General features: G+C 46.1%; 1 protein-coding gene across 5 annotated transcripts in view; it reads left to right on the forward strand.

The window, feature by feature from the left end:
- SEMA5B (semaphorin 5B) overlaps nucleotides 1–14,925 on the forward strand; it is a 653,562-nt gene that overhangs the window by 537,549 nt on the left and 101,088 nt on the right. For all 5 annotated transcript variants that reach the window (XM_033946987.1, XM_033946982.1, XM_033946985.1 and 2 more), the window contains one exon: nucleotides 11,726–11,933. In XM_033946987.1, the coding sequence (XP_033802878.1) occupies nucleotides 11,726–11,933 (208 nt within the window). The remainder of the gene's footprint in view (nucleotides 1–11,725; nucleotides 11,934–14,925) is intronic.

Genomic DNA, 14,925 nt, shown 5'->3' on the forward strand with positions numbered 1-14,925 from the left:
GCCTACTTAAGAGTCATCTATTCAAAGAAGCTTTCAACACTTGATTTAATTCCTCAGAGTATCTTTCTAATTCCTTCTCAGAAACAAGTAGTATTGCTCCCTTTCCTTTTGTTTTTTCCCTTATTTGACTTCCGTTCCTATCAAATTTTGTAGTTCCAACCCTTTTCCCCTTTTGTCTCACATTTGTCTGTTACATCTGTCTTCCCTCATTATGCCATTCATTAGATGATGTTTCTTTTAATTGTATCTTCCCTGTTAATGTCAATGGCATTGTTTTATTTTTTTTATGTTTTCGTTCGTGTTTTTCTTGTTTTTTAACCTGTAAATTCGCTTAGAAATTGGACAAGCGATCAATCAAATTGTAATAAAAATTTGAAACTTGACTGCTGCCATCTTGATGAACTCAAAGCACAGTCTCTAATTGGTGTAGTCTAGGGTTACCAGATTTTGTGGAGCCAAAAAACCGACATATGGCCCCCCCCCCCCCACCCCCAGTTCCGCTGCAGCCCCGATGCATTCTGCTCTGGCCCCGCCTCCACACAAAATTCTTCTCCTCTCTTTCCTTGAGCTCGGGGCCATGTCTGGAGGGCTTCCGAGCATGCGCGGAGGTGAAGCAATGATGCGCACGTGCATGCGATGTCATCGAATCACTTCTGCGCACGCTCAGAGGCATTCCAGACGCAGCCCCGAGCTCGGTGCTCGTCGCAAACCTCGACAAACAGCTATTTTAAAAAAATTTCAGGTTATTTGGGAGCCGTTAACAAGATACTGTAAAGATTGAAATTACTGCATAGAATAAATATTAGTTTTTTCCCTTTTGTTCATACACGTCCAGGGTGGAGTGGGGGGGTGGGAATATTTCATGATTTCTTTTGCTTATGAATAATTGTTGGCTATAAGGGAGGGGGGATATTTTATGCAAGTTAGAATTTGATGATATATTAAGTGATGTTAAAGTATAAAATGATTGTATTTTATGTTACACTTATTGTAAGTTTTAAAAATGAATAAAAATTTATTAAAAAAAAAAAAAAAATCTGTCCGGTCACTCCTCCAAAGAGAGGACATGTTCGGGTTTTCCTGTACATCTAGTAACCCTAGTGCAGTCTCCTGTCAATTAAACCTGCTTTCTAATTGGTTGTTTTGGGTGAATCAATTTGGCAAACAGGCTTCACAGTAGGTAATGGGCCAAGCCCACTTCCGCCGTCTCTTGTTAGTTAAACCTTCTTGGGTTTGTCCAGGGTTGAAAGCAGCATATATAGACCGACATTTAAAAAGCAATGGGCCCTATATTCAAAAGAGTTTATTGAGGCATGAGAAGCTCCTGCCCAGTTCAACCCCATTAAGCAACCTGGGAGCAGATATTCAGTGGGCATGAAGGAGCGGAAAACTCCAAACAAAAGACTGGTGAACGCCAGATATTTCACAAACAACTTTCCTTTATTTTCAAATAAAACATCAACTCAAGAGTCTACTATCTTCCCACCAAGTCCCCATTCAAAGAAGAAGAAAAAGTTGAGGAACCCCCGGGATAGACCATTGGACATTTCCGCAATTCTGGAACAATCGGATAAAGAATTGGATGTTTCAGCCACTCTCTTGTTGTCTGTGGCCTTGGCTCCAGGCAAGGATTGGATATTAAAACTTTTCTTTAAAAATAGATCCAAGGACTTCCTGGGACATCATATTCAGATCTTTCCTGATGTCTCTAGAGAGACTCAAAAGAGAAGAAAAGAATTTCTACTTCTGAAACCTGGAGTGACTCAAATAGGGGGTATTTTCTTTTTGAGATATCCATGTAAATGTGTAGTTAGATACTTATCCTTGAAGTACATTTTCATAGAGCCATCTCATCTGATAAGTTTTCTCTCAATGAAACGTCTTGAGAAGGGAATAACTGCGCCTAAGGAAGATTAGCTCTCTGTACTGCAGTAGACATGGCTTTCCTGATAACTTTATTTGACTTATTTTGTTCTACTCTTTTAAATCTTGGATCCAATTATTGAGGACTAGTGTGCGATCAAATTAGATTATCTTCATTTTATGTATTTTTATTTTTAAATTTAATTGTGTATTACTGTACATTTCATATTTCAATTTTGGACTCAGTTTATTATGTTTTGACCGCACTTTGCTGTACAAGATGTATATGCTTGGTAATATTATAAAATTATATAAATAAATAATAATAAAAAAAAAAAAAATCAACTCGACATGTGCATGTTTCGGCCTAACGGCCTGCATTTTGAGTCTTAACAGTTTGTGCAAAAGTAAATGGATTGTCATCCAATGGCTACTCCAACCTCACAAAGGTAGATGAAAAGAAATGCAAGCAGTGTCTCACTTCCGGTTCACCGCACAATTGTTTCCCACGTACTCACCTTTATAGGACCCCCAGGGACCCCCTGAAGAAGACTTTTTGTCGAAACGCGGACCGTGTTGGGTCCTGTATCCCTTGCGGACTAGGTCCTTTAATAATAATAATAATAATAATAATAATAACTTTATTCTTATATACCGCAAACAATCTTGCGACTTCTAGGCGGTTTACAATAAAGAGAAGTGGTTTACAATAAAGAGAAACTGTAAATACAATAAAGAGAAACTATACATACAGCGAATTAAAGGGTATAGCATTGTACATCTGGTAATTCCAACATTAATAATATTAACAACAGTTTGTGTGCTGCAAGACCAGGAAGTGCCATGCTGCTAACACAAATTTAGAAATATTCCATGAATTGAATGGAGTGTTCATGGTTAGTGATTAGGGTTGGGGTTTATAATTTACAGGGTCGGGTATGTGGTGGTATTATGAGGGGGGCTGATGTTCTGGTTCGCTACCTAGGTATTTCAAGAACAGGTAGGTTTTTAGGTGTTTCCTGAATTCGCCATAGTTGTTTGTGTGTGCAATTAGTTTTTCTAAGTCTTTGCCCCATGTGGCTGCCTGGTACGATAGCAGTTGTTGATGGTATCTCTTATATTTACACCCTCTAGCCGGAGGGGAGACAAATTTCAGGTGTGTTTTTCTTTTATGTCTGTTGGTTGGGAATGAGAAGAGGTCTGTAATATATTTAGGGGCTAGACCGTTTAATACCTTGAAGCAGAGACATCCTAGCTTGAACTTCGTGCGTGCCTTCATCGGCAGCCAGTGTAGGAGTCTGTAGGAAGGGGTTATATGGTCGGACTTCTTCAACCCGAGAATCATCCTGACTGCTGCGTTTTGAATCAGTTGTAGTCTTTGCATTTGCTTCTGGGGGATTGTCAGATGGGTGATGTTGCAATAATCTAGGTGGCTTAGTATTAGGGATTGTACTAGGATTCTGAAGGCTGAAGTGTTGGAAGTACGCCTTAATGGACCTAAGTTTCCAGAGAGTGAAAAACCCTCTTATCCCAGGACAAGCAGGCAGCATATTCTTAACACATGGGTGACGTCACCGACGGAGCCCTCGGTACGGACCTTTTTAACTAGAAGTTTCTAGTTGGCCGCACCGCGCGTGCGCGAGTGCCTTCCCGCCCGACGGAGGAGTGCGTGGTCCCCAGTTTCTTCGTTTCCGCGGAGCGAAGAAGACGCGTGTATTTTTTCAACGGCCGTTGAAATCACTTTTTGCCTTCCCGCTCGCACTTTTGTTCTCAATTTTTCTCCTTCTACCTTCGGGTTTCCTTTTTATTTGAATTGCAAAAAAAAAAAAAAAAAAAACTTTGATTTTTCCTTTTTCTTTCGTTTTTGCCCCGGCGGGGCCTGTTGCCATTATACAGGCCTCGGACTTCGATTTTGCGGAGGCTATCTTCCCCTTCATGCCCCCGCAGGTCGGCTTTAAGAAGTGCCAGCGGTGTGCACGCCCGATCTCCGTATCTGACCCACACAATTGGTGTTTGCAGTGCCTGGGTCCGGAGCATCGGGCGGACTCCTGCACCCGCTGTGCCACTTTGCAAAAACGAACTCTTAAAAACCGAAGAATCCAGCAAACCCTTCTCTTCAGCACCGAGTCGGCGATGGATTCCTCACCTTCAACGGCGGTACCGCAAAAATCGGCACCGTCAAGCTCGACACCGACCGACCCCGCATCGGCGCCACTGGCGCCAGGTAAGCCGGCTAAGAAGCCTTCCTCTTCCCTCGAGCGCCCTCCTGCTACGGTGGCGACACCGTCCCTACCGGCATCGCACCGGTCCCGTAAACGCTCCGCCCCGATATCGGTGAGTGCCTCGTCATCGGCCTCCTCATCGCCGGGGCGTGGAGCGGCATCCAAGGAACCGAAGAAAAAGAAAGCGGTTCCGATGCCACCCCTAGATGACCGTATCTCGGCCATTCTACAAACTCAGCTTCAGGAGCAGTTGAAGAAACAACTTGAACAACTGCTACCCTCTATCCTGGCACCGCTCCTTCCGGTACCAGACCGGCCCGAGCCCCGCACCGAGCCCCCGGTGTCCACTCCTTCGGTACCGGTAAACACCTCTATGCCGATCCTTTCAGCCCAACAACTTCATGATGATCCAGTGGTTCATTCTCAACCCACAGTGGATCCTCCTCGGCACCAGGCGGTACGGCACTCTTCTCGGGACCGAGAACGACGCCGATCGTCCTCCCCCGGTACCGTTTCGGTGCGCTCTGGTAAATCTTTGTCCAAGACTCGCCACACCGCACCCTCCACCCCGGTGTCCCGACATGCACCAGAGGTCAGGGACCCTGATTTATGGGAGGAGACTCCCCTCGGTACCGAGGAGGATCCCTCCTCATCTGATGAGGAACCATCGGCACCTGATGCCACCTCTAAACCTGAACAGTCCTCTTTTTCTAAATTTCTGAGGGAAATGTCTGCTGCTCTGTCCCTTCCCCTGGAATCTGACTCCAAAAAGTCCCAAGCCTTTTTAGAAGCCTTAGACTTTGAGCAACCTCCTAAGGAGTTCCTCAAGCTTCCCGTGCATGACATCCTACGGGAGACTTTCTACAAAAACTTGGAAAATCCCCTCACGGTACCGGGTGCTCCCCGTAAACTGGACAACCTTTACCGTGTCATCCCTATTCCTGGATTCGACAAATCTCAATTGCCCCATGAGTCCCTTCTGGTGGAATCCACCTTAAAAAAGACTCAGGGCTCCAGTGTCTATGCCTCTACCCCTCCTGGCAGAGAAGGTAAGACCATGGACAAGTTTGGCAAGAGGCTTTACCAAAATGCCATGCTTGCCAACAGGGCAAACAACTATTCCTTCCATTTTTCCTTCTATCTCAAACACTTGGTCCAACAGCTGTCTGCCCTCCAGAAGTACCTACCTGAGCGCAAGGTCCCGCTATTCCAACAGCACATCTCTGGCCTTCTCCAAATGCGCAAGTATATGGTCCGCTCAATATACGACTCCTTCGAGCTCACCTCTCGGGCCTCTGCCATGGCTGTAGCCATGCGTCGCTTGGCCTGGCTCAGAGTCTCCGACCTGGACATCAACCACCAGGACCGTCTGGCCAACGCCCCCTGTCTCGGGGATGAGCTTTTTGGAGAGTCACTGGATTCCACCACCCAGAAACTCTCTGCCCATGAGACCAGGTGGGACACCCTGATCAAGCCGAAAAAGAAGGCACCGCCTACCCGACCTTATCGGCCACAAACATCTTATCAACGGAGGTTCTCAGCCAGGCCACTCAATCCGCCTCCCCAGCAATCTAGGCGGCCCCGTCAACAGCAACATCACGCTCAGGCTCGATCTCAGGCCTCTCAACCCTCTAAGCCTCCTCAGCCTACTAAACAAACTCAGCCCTTTTGACTCTTCTCTCCAGGGCATAGCCAGTCATCCACCCTTGCTACCTCTTCCACAACCCATCGGAGGTCGTCTCACCATTTTCTCCAGCCGTTGGGAAATCATTACATCGGACCAGTGGGTCCTCAACATCATCCGCCACGGCTACTCTCTCAACTTCCAGACTCTACCTCCGGACAACCTTCCCGTAGAGTCTGCTTCAAACTCATCTCAAACCCCCCTCCTCCTGAGGGAGGTTCAATCCCTCCTCCTTCTCAATGCCATCGAAGAAGTACCTCCAGATCAAAGGGGGCAGGGATTCTACTCCCGCTACTTCCTGGTACCCAAAAAGACGGGAGACCTCCGTCCCATTCTCGATCTCAGGGACCTCAACAAGTGTCTGGTCAAGGAGAAGTTCAGAATGCTCTCCCTTGCCACGCTCTACCCTCTTCTTTCTCAACACGACTGGCTATGTTCCCTGGACCTCAAAGAGGCCTACACTCACATCTCCATCAATCAAAATTCTCGCCGCTACCTGCGGTTCCAGGTACTGCACCATCACTATCAGTACAAGGTGCTACCGTTCGGCCTCGCTTCCTCACCCAGGGTCTTCACCAAGTGCCTTATAGTGGTAGCGGCCTTCCTCAGGTCTCACAACCTCCAGGTGTTCCCCTACTTGGACGATTGGTTGGTGAAAGCACCTTCATCTCAACTCGTGCTACAAGCCACTCATCACACCATCTCTCTCCTCCACCTCCTGGGGTTCGAGATCAACTACCCCAAGTCGCACTTGCTTCCCACCCAGCGACTTCAATTCATTGGAGCAGTTCTGGACACCACGCTAATGAGGGCCTTTCTCCCCTCCGATCGCCAGCGAACTCTGCTCCATCTCTGCCGTCAGGTACTCAGGCACCCCTCCATCCCTGCCCGACAGATGATGGTCCTACTGGGTCACATGGCCTCGACGGTGCATGTCCTTCCTCTGGCACGCCTCCACCTTCGTACACCTCAGTGGACTCTCGCCAACCAATGGTCACAGACTACGGACCTTCTTTCTCATCCCATATCTGTGACATCATCTCTTCAGCAATCTCTCCAATGGTGGTTGAACTCCTCAAATCTTTCCAGGGGTCTGCTTTTTCATCTGCCCCCCCACTCTATGATCATCACCACAGATGCGTCCCCCTACGCATGGGGAGCTCACCTAGGAGATCTACGCACCCAGGGTCTGTGGACCCCACAGGAGCGTCGTCATCACATCAATTTCCTGGAACTCAGAGCCATGTTCTACGCTCTCAAGGCTTTCCAACATCTCCTCTGCCCTCAAGTCCTCCTCCTCTGCACGGACAATCAAGTCGCCATGTACTACATAAACAAGCAAGGCGGTACCGGATCTCGCCCCCTCTGTTTGGAAGCTCTGCGCATCTGGACCTGGGCCACGGACCGCAATCTCTTTCTCAGGGCGGTCTATATCCAGGGCGAACAGAACTCTCTGGCCGACAATCTCAGTCGCATCCTTCAACCCCACGAGTGGACGTTGGACCCCCCGACTCTGCTCTCCGTCTTTGCTCGATGGGGCACTCCGCAGGTGGACCTCTTTGCAGCTCCTCACAATCATCAACTGCCCCTATTCTGCTCCAGACTCTTCTCTCCTCACCGTCTGGCCCCGGATGCATTCCTGCTCGATTGGAGGGATCGGTTCCTGTATGCCTTCCCTCCACTTCCTCTGATGTTGCGGACCTTGTCCAAACTCCGCAAGGACAACGCCACCATGATTCTCATCGCACCTCGGTGGCCTCGCCAACACTGGTTCTCCCTCCTGCTCCAACTCAGCTCCAGGGAGCCCATTCCTCTTCCTGTGTTTCCTACTCTACTTACGCAACAGCATCAGTCTCTGCTACATCCCAATCTGTCTTCGCTCCACCTGACAGCTTGGTTTCTCTCGGGCTGACCTCTCCGGAGAACCTATCTCAACCGGTCCGCCTCATTTTGGACGCGTCCAGGAAACCGGCCACTCTCCAATGTTACCATCAGAAGTGGACCAGATTTTCCTCCTGGTGTCTCCGGCATCATCAGGAACCCACCTCCTTAGCGGTGGAAACTATCTTGGAATATTTGCTCTCTCTGTCCAACGCTGGCCTCAAAACTACCTCCATCAGAGTCCACCTCAGCGCCATCACTGCGTTTCATGAGCCTATTTTTGGAAAACCTCTCACGGCTCATCCTCTGGTTTCCAGATTCATGAGAGGCCTCTTCAACATCAAACCGCCTCTCAAGCCTCCTCCTGTCGTCTGGGACCTGAATGTGGTTCTCTCAGCTCTTATGAAACCTCCGTTTGAGCCTCTTGCCACTACTTCTCTCAGGCTTCTAACCTGGAAGGTGCTTTTCCTAATTGCCATCACCTCTGCCAGGAGGGTTAGCGAACTACATGCACTGGTTGCCGACCCACCTTTCACTGTTTTTCACCATGACAAGGTTGTTTTGCGTACCCACCCTAAATTCCTTCCCAAGGTGGTCTCAGCTTTTCACCTCAACCAGTCCATTGTGCTGCCCGTCTTCTTCCCTAAGCCTCACTCGCATCCTGGGGAACAGGCGTTGCACACGCTGGATTGTAAGCGTGCCCTTGCTTACTATCTTGATCGTACCGGAGCTCACCGAACAGCCCCTCAGCTCTTTTTGTCTTTCGACCCCAACCGTTTGGGTCGTCCTGTCTCCAAACGGACACTTTCAAATTGGCTTGCTGCCTGTATTGCTTTCTGCTACGCTCGGGCCGGTCTCTCACTGGAAGGAACTGTCACGGCCCACAGAGTCCGAGCTATGGCTGCTTCCGTGGCTTTCCTCCGCTCCACGCCCATCGAGGAAATCTGCAAGGCGGCCACTTGGTCCTCAGTTCACACGTTCACTACTCACTACTGTCTGGATGCATTCTCCAGACGGGATGGCCACTTCGGCCAATCTGTGTTACAAAATTTATTTTCCTAATGGCCAACCATCCCACCTCCCTCTTTGTTAGCTTGGAGGTCACCCATGTGTTAAGAATATGCTGCCTGCTTGTCCTGGGATAAAGCACAGTTACTTACCGTAACAGGTGTTATCCAGGGACAGCAGGCAGATATTCTTAAGTCCCACCCACCTCCCCGGGTTGGCTTCTTAGCTGGCTTATCCTAACTGGGGACCACGCACTCCTCCGTCGGGCGGGAAGGCACTCGCGCACGCGCGGTGCGGCCAACTAGAAACTTCTAGTTAAAAAGGTCCGTACCGAGGGCTCCGTCGGTGACGTCACCCATGTGTTAAGAATATCTGCCTGCTGTCCCTGGATAACACCTGTTACGGTAAGTAACTGTGCTTTATGTGGATGGAATTATTTTATGTGGATGATTTCAGTGTACCTTTGGAACTTTGACACTTTCAAATAAAGTCCATTTAGGAACATCGTCACTCCACAGAGTTTTTTTTGGTTTTCTATGTAATATAAATATCACAGTAAAAAACACCAACAATAGCGATCTGCATACTTTTCCACTCCTTCGTGCCCACGTCGTGTTTGTGGATTTGATTCTCCTGTGTTACTCTGACCAGATATTTAGTGACATGTAACTGGTTAGTGCTACTGAATATTGCCGCTAACCAGCCATCTCCTAACTGGTTAGGCTTACGGGTGAGCTGGGAGCGGAGCATGGGCAGAGTTCCTTCTTAGCCAGTTAGCAGCGATTTTCAGTCTGCTAACCAGCTAATTAACATCCCCAAAAATACAAGAAATTCGGATCTTCATAAATTCATATCCACCCCACACTAAAATTGTTCCTGAGAATAGGAGGTTAATGGATAATCAAATATACCACTTTTTGTATTTTAATTGCAAACTAACGCTAACTACTCACCAACCTCAATGCTCACTACTAACCAATTCTCACTACTAACCAAGTGAGCTGTTAGCATTAGCTTGCAATTAAAATACAAAAAGTGGTATTTATGCAGCTAAATTTAACCAGTATATCAAACTTGTTTCCCTTTTAGAAACTAGTCATTGAGGTCCTAGAGATTAAGGTCTACAAGGTCAGCATCTATGAGTCAAACGTGGATGGTTTTGTTACATCGAGTTTTATGGACCCCTACACGTTTACAAAAGTTAGATAGCACTAGATCCAATAGATGCTGGCATTGTAGATTAGAAGTTGGGACGCTAGACCACTTGATTTTTTTTTTGGCCCTGTGTAAATGCTTTTTGGAAACGAATTTGGCCCCAAATTAATAAATTATTAGAAAATCATGTAGGACTCTCGTATGACACTATGAGAACTCAGAGTCCGATTTCTGCAAATAATAACAAGTTGTTATTAATATTGACAGGGGTCGCCATGCAACAAATTACTCAAAATTGGAAAGATTATACTAAATTAAATTATACATTTTGGTGGAATTCAGTTTGTCACATATATAAGATGGAAAAGGGGATAGCGTTACAACAAGGGAATATTCATAATTTAAAAAAAATATGGGGGCCATTGACTAGTTATTCTAATGATCAGACATTTTAGCACATGGGTAGAACATATGTGGGGTTGGGGTGGGGAATGTATATCATATGGAATAGGAATATGGATAAAAAGGGGGTATTTAATTAATCATATAAGAATATTTGATTGTAAATACAAGTGAAATGTGAAAATGGTGTTATTATGTTTAATTCAATTCATGTAAGATTCAAAAATGAATAAAGAATTAAAAAAAAAAAAAGAAACTAGTCATTGATATACTGTCATTGATGAATGAATATTGAGCATAATTTATAGAAAAGGTGCAGTTATCTGGGTTAAATTTAACCAGGCACTGGTCTGAATATTAACTTCCGGTTGACCCAGATAGTCGATAGCAAGAGCTGCGCAGGTCAATCCATGGCTGTGAGTGGCTCCGATGCCGCACAGTGCTGAGGCCTGAATATCGGGCAAAACATGCCTTAATTTTAGGATTACCAGACATCCGAGAAAACCCGGACATGTCATCTTTATAGAGAACGGGCTTTCCAAAACCTGGCAGTTTGTCTGGGTTTTGGAAAGCCCCGACGAGCTCTGGCCGCACCTGGAGGGCCTCTGAGCATGCACAGATGACGTCACACACACCATCGCAGGCTCGAGGCCCTCCAGACCCGGCTGGAGCTCTTTGGGAAAGAAGATGAGGCTTGTAGGGGGCGAGGCTGGGAGCGGGACTTGAGATGAAACTGGGCGGGGCTGGAGGCAGAACAAGGCAGGAATGGGGGCAGGGCCAAGCATATGGGGGTTTGTGAGGCTTCAAATATGGTCATCCTGCGTATTTTCCCTGGTCCCTGCAATAAAATTAGGTGCAATTTGGCTCCAGGATCAGCATCCGTCCACCAAAGCGGTGCCGATCGCGTGTCAGTTGACACAATGGCGCCTTGTATAGAATTGCTGCATGTTACAGATAGGCACCAGAAACGTAGGCCAAGGTTTTCAAGGCCAACATTTCCAGCGCCTATCTGTGATGAAAATCGCGACTGCGGAGGCGCCTACTGATGCCTAAGTGTACTTCCCATGTTAACCACACCTATTTTTCCCTTAGGCACCAGTAAGCGCCTCTGCAGTCATAGTTCTGGCGCTGTTTGTGGAGGCGCCATCTTTTTTTTATTTTTAATGACAGTTTAATTGCTTTTAAAGGACAAGATCAATTATCACATTGATTAAAGGCAATTAAACCAATTAAGTTAGGCGGCGGTAGGGCGGTTACCACCACCAAACTTTCATCAGCTCTTGTAGAATCCGGGCCCAAAAGTCCAGAAGTACTTTGTATTGCAGCCGTTGTCAAAGGGAAAGTATGTGAAAGTGAAAGTATGTGAAAGTGAAAGTATTATTCTCTCTGAAATTCTGGACAAAGTTTTGGGGTAAAGAGTATCCGCAGATTTTTCCACCGAGGCTGCAGTTTGAAAATGGCTCCTTTCCTGTGATGAATATTATAGCGATCTCCTTGCTTCCTCCATCAGAATATGGCACTATTTTGAAGGCGCTCTCCAACGCAAACCGGAGCCTGAAGAGTTGTTATTTAGAGGAAATGCAGATTCTTCCCACTGGTCAACAAGGACAGATCCGAAGCCTCCAAATTCTGCACAGTAACAGATCGCTGTTTGTGGGTTTAAATAATGGTTTGCTGAAAATTCCTCTGGAGAGGTGCTCAACATACAGAACAGAAGGGTAAGCAAATGTACTGCCCAGACCATTTCTTGCAGTCCTTAAGCTTTTATGCATCTGTTGAAAATACTGTGCAACATTAAAATTGTCAACTGACTCCAAATTTTCAGGGCAGGTTGATTTGGTCCTGGCTGATTAGGTCCAGGATAGATAGTAGTTTGACATAGGGAAATCAGAACTACAACTTGTACATATTAAGAACGTAAGAATTGCCATACTGGGACACACCAAAGTTTGTTTCCAAACATCCTGTTTCCAAAAGTGGCCAACTGAGGTCCCAAGTACCTAGCTAGATCCCAAGTAGTAAAACAGATTTTATGCTGCTTATCTTAGGAATAAGCAGTGGATTTGCCCAAGATATCTCAATAGTGGCCTATGGACTTCTCTTTCAGGAAATTATCCAAGCCTGTTTTTAAACCCCCGCTAAGCTAACTGATTTCACCATATTCTCTGGCAACGAATTCCAGAGTTTACTCCTTCTTTGCATGCACAAGATATAATGATGGTAGGTTCCACGTTAGCAACCACTACCAAGTAAAAGGATCTAGGCCACTGTGGACACCACACTGAACACCCACTGTGCAGAGTTTGGGGACAGACAAAAGAACAAACAGGATGTTAGCAATTATTAGGCAGGAACAGGGAATGAAACAAATAGTATAATAATGCCTCTCTATCGCTCCATGGTGCAACCACACCTTGAGTAGTGTGCAATTCTGATCACCACTTCTAAAAAAAAAGGAGGACATAGTGGAATTAGGAAAGGTACAGAAAATGGTAACCAAAATGAAAAATGGAGATGGAATGATTGTCCTAAGAGGGCTTGGAGAAGAGACAGCTGAGAGGAAATACGATAGAGGGCTATCAACTCCCGAGTGGAGTGGAATGGCTAAATGCAAATCAATTCTTTACTCTTTCAAGAAATATAAAGATTAAGGAGCAGGTCATGAAGTTACTAAGTGGTACATTGTAAACAAATCAGAGAAAATATGTTTTCGCTCAGTGCGTAATTATGCTCAGTAATTCATTCCCAGAAGATGTAATAACAGCATGCCTTCTCTGGAGTAGCCACCACATGGTGGCATGTACTCCCTGAAAGGCTTTGCTAAATTCAAGATTATTTCTACTTGAGGAAGCAGGTGAAAGCTTGATTCTTCAACCAAGCCTTTAACGGAGAAGCAACTAACTTGCTAGTCACATATACAGGGACTGGCTGCACATACTAGAGTAGAAAGATTTGCTTATCCATTCCTACCATGTCTGAGATTATATTTGTGCACCTTTCTGACATCACATGCGAGTTTCTTTAAATTAGTCCCCTTATTCTCGAATTCCTGTTACTCTGGTTAGGGGCCAATCGTGGGCTTGTTTTTCATTTAGCTGCCTGTTTTGGACTTAGGACTGATGACATCATCAGTGATGCAGCAGAGGGAAGGCCCCAGCGGAGAAGGCCACGAGGCAGCCCGTTCAGAGCACTGCCGCCGCCGCTGCTGTTTTTGGAGGCTTCGGAGCAGGTCTCACGATAGGAGGGTCGGTGGGGTTCTGCTACACAGGGGGAGGGGAGGGAGGGATAGAAAGATGCTGCACAAGGAGATGGGTGAGAGGGGAGCAAAGTCGCTGCACATGGGGTGGGGGGGGGTGGAGAAAAGAAAGAGGAAGAATTGGGATGGAGGAGAGGAAGGGAAAGATGATTATTGTACATAAAAAAAATAAAATTAAAATAAGACTCCGGTCTTATTTTCAGGGAAACCCAGTAGTAGGCATAAATATGGTGCGCCTAAGGTTCAGACTCCTACTGTTGCCTAAATCCACTTTAGGTTTCACTAGGCACGATTCTATAAACAGCGCCTAACTTTTGCTATGCGCTATGTGTCGCGTTCCTCAGCACCTATGTTTTAGGCATCATTTATAAAATCAGGGCCAAATTGGCTATAATTAAAGGATCTTTCAGGATAACTCAACTGACAACCAATTTGCCATCTCCCTCCCCCCCCCCCCCAGCCACAAAGAATAAGGAAACCCAAGAATAGATGGATTACAGTAGGTTCAGGTAGATTAATACTGTGACAAAGGCGTTCTTCCCATTCATCGACTCTAATTCTTTTGCTGCATTGAAGCAATATGATGCTCTGAAAATAAGAACTAAGGTGGAGCCAGTGACCAAAATAATAACTCATTCCAGAGATATTTCCACCCTACTGTAAGGAATTATACTTATTATTCAGCTGTATACTCCATATACTCTCACATTGATATGTGGTTTGCTTCTAAGGGAACATTGCAAAGAGTCATAAGAACATAAGAATTGCCGCTGCTGGGTCACGCGGCGGCCCTCTGGTCAAAGACCAGCGCCCTAACTGAGACTAGACCTACCTGCGTACGTTCCAGTTCAGCAGGAACTTGTCTAACTTTGTCTTGAATCCCTGGAGGTTGTTTTCCCCTATAATAGCCTCTGGAAGAGCGTTCCAGTTTTCTACCACTTTCTGGGTGAAGAAGACCTTCTTTATGTTTGTACGGAATCAATCCCCTTTCCATTGATGTCGAGGTGCGAGTATGGTCAGATCATTCTCCAGTGGTGATGCATTTGCTTACGGGGCCCTGGGAGGCGCATACACCGAGATGGCGTCTTAATGAAGCCTTGCTCTCAGACTCCTCTAATGTTGCACAACTGGAGAGTATACACAATTCATTGAGCCAGATGAGATAAGTATGCTTTCGTTTTGGGAAGGCAGTCATGCAGGGGAAAATTATTTCCCTCGCTACATATAGGACTTGAATAAAAATTCAGAGGGAGAAAGACCTCAGAGAACATCTTCAGCAGTCAACATCCAAAAAACAGGGAGGAAAGAGCAAATTATTTCTGCAAATTGATTGCATTCGCATGGAGCTAAAAGAACTAGAGCTGGACTTTAAAAATTCTAATTTGCAGAAGCAACAGAAAACATATTATGAATCAGGCAACCAAGCAGAGAAACTCCTGGCACAAAGGTTTCAG

The sequence above is a fragment of the Geotrypetes seraphini genome, chromosome 5, assembly GCF_902459505.1.
Source record: "Geotrypetes seraphini chromosome 5, aGeoSer1.1, whole genome shotgun sequence".
NCBI classification, from domain to species: domain Eukaryota; kingdom Metazoa; phylum Chordata; class Amphibia; order Gymnophiona; family Dermophiidae; genus Geotrypetes; species Geotrypetes seraphini.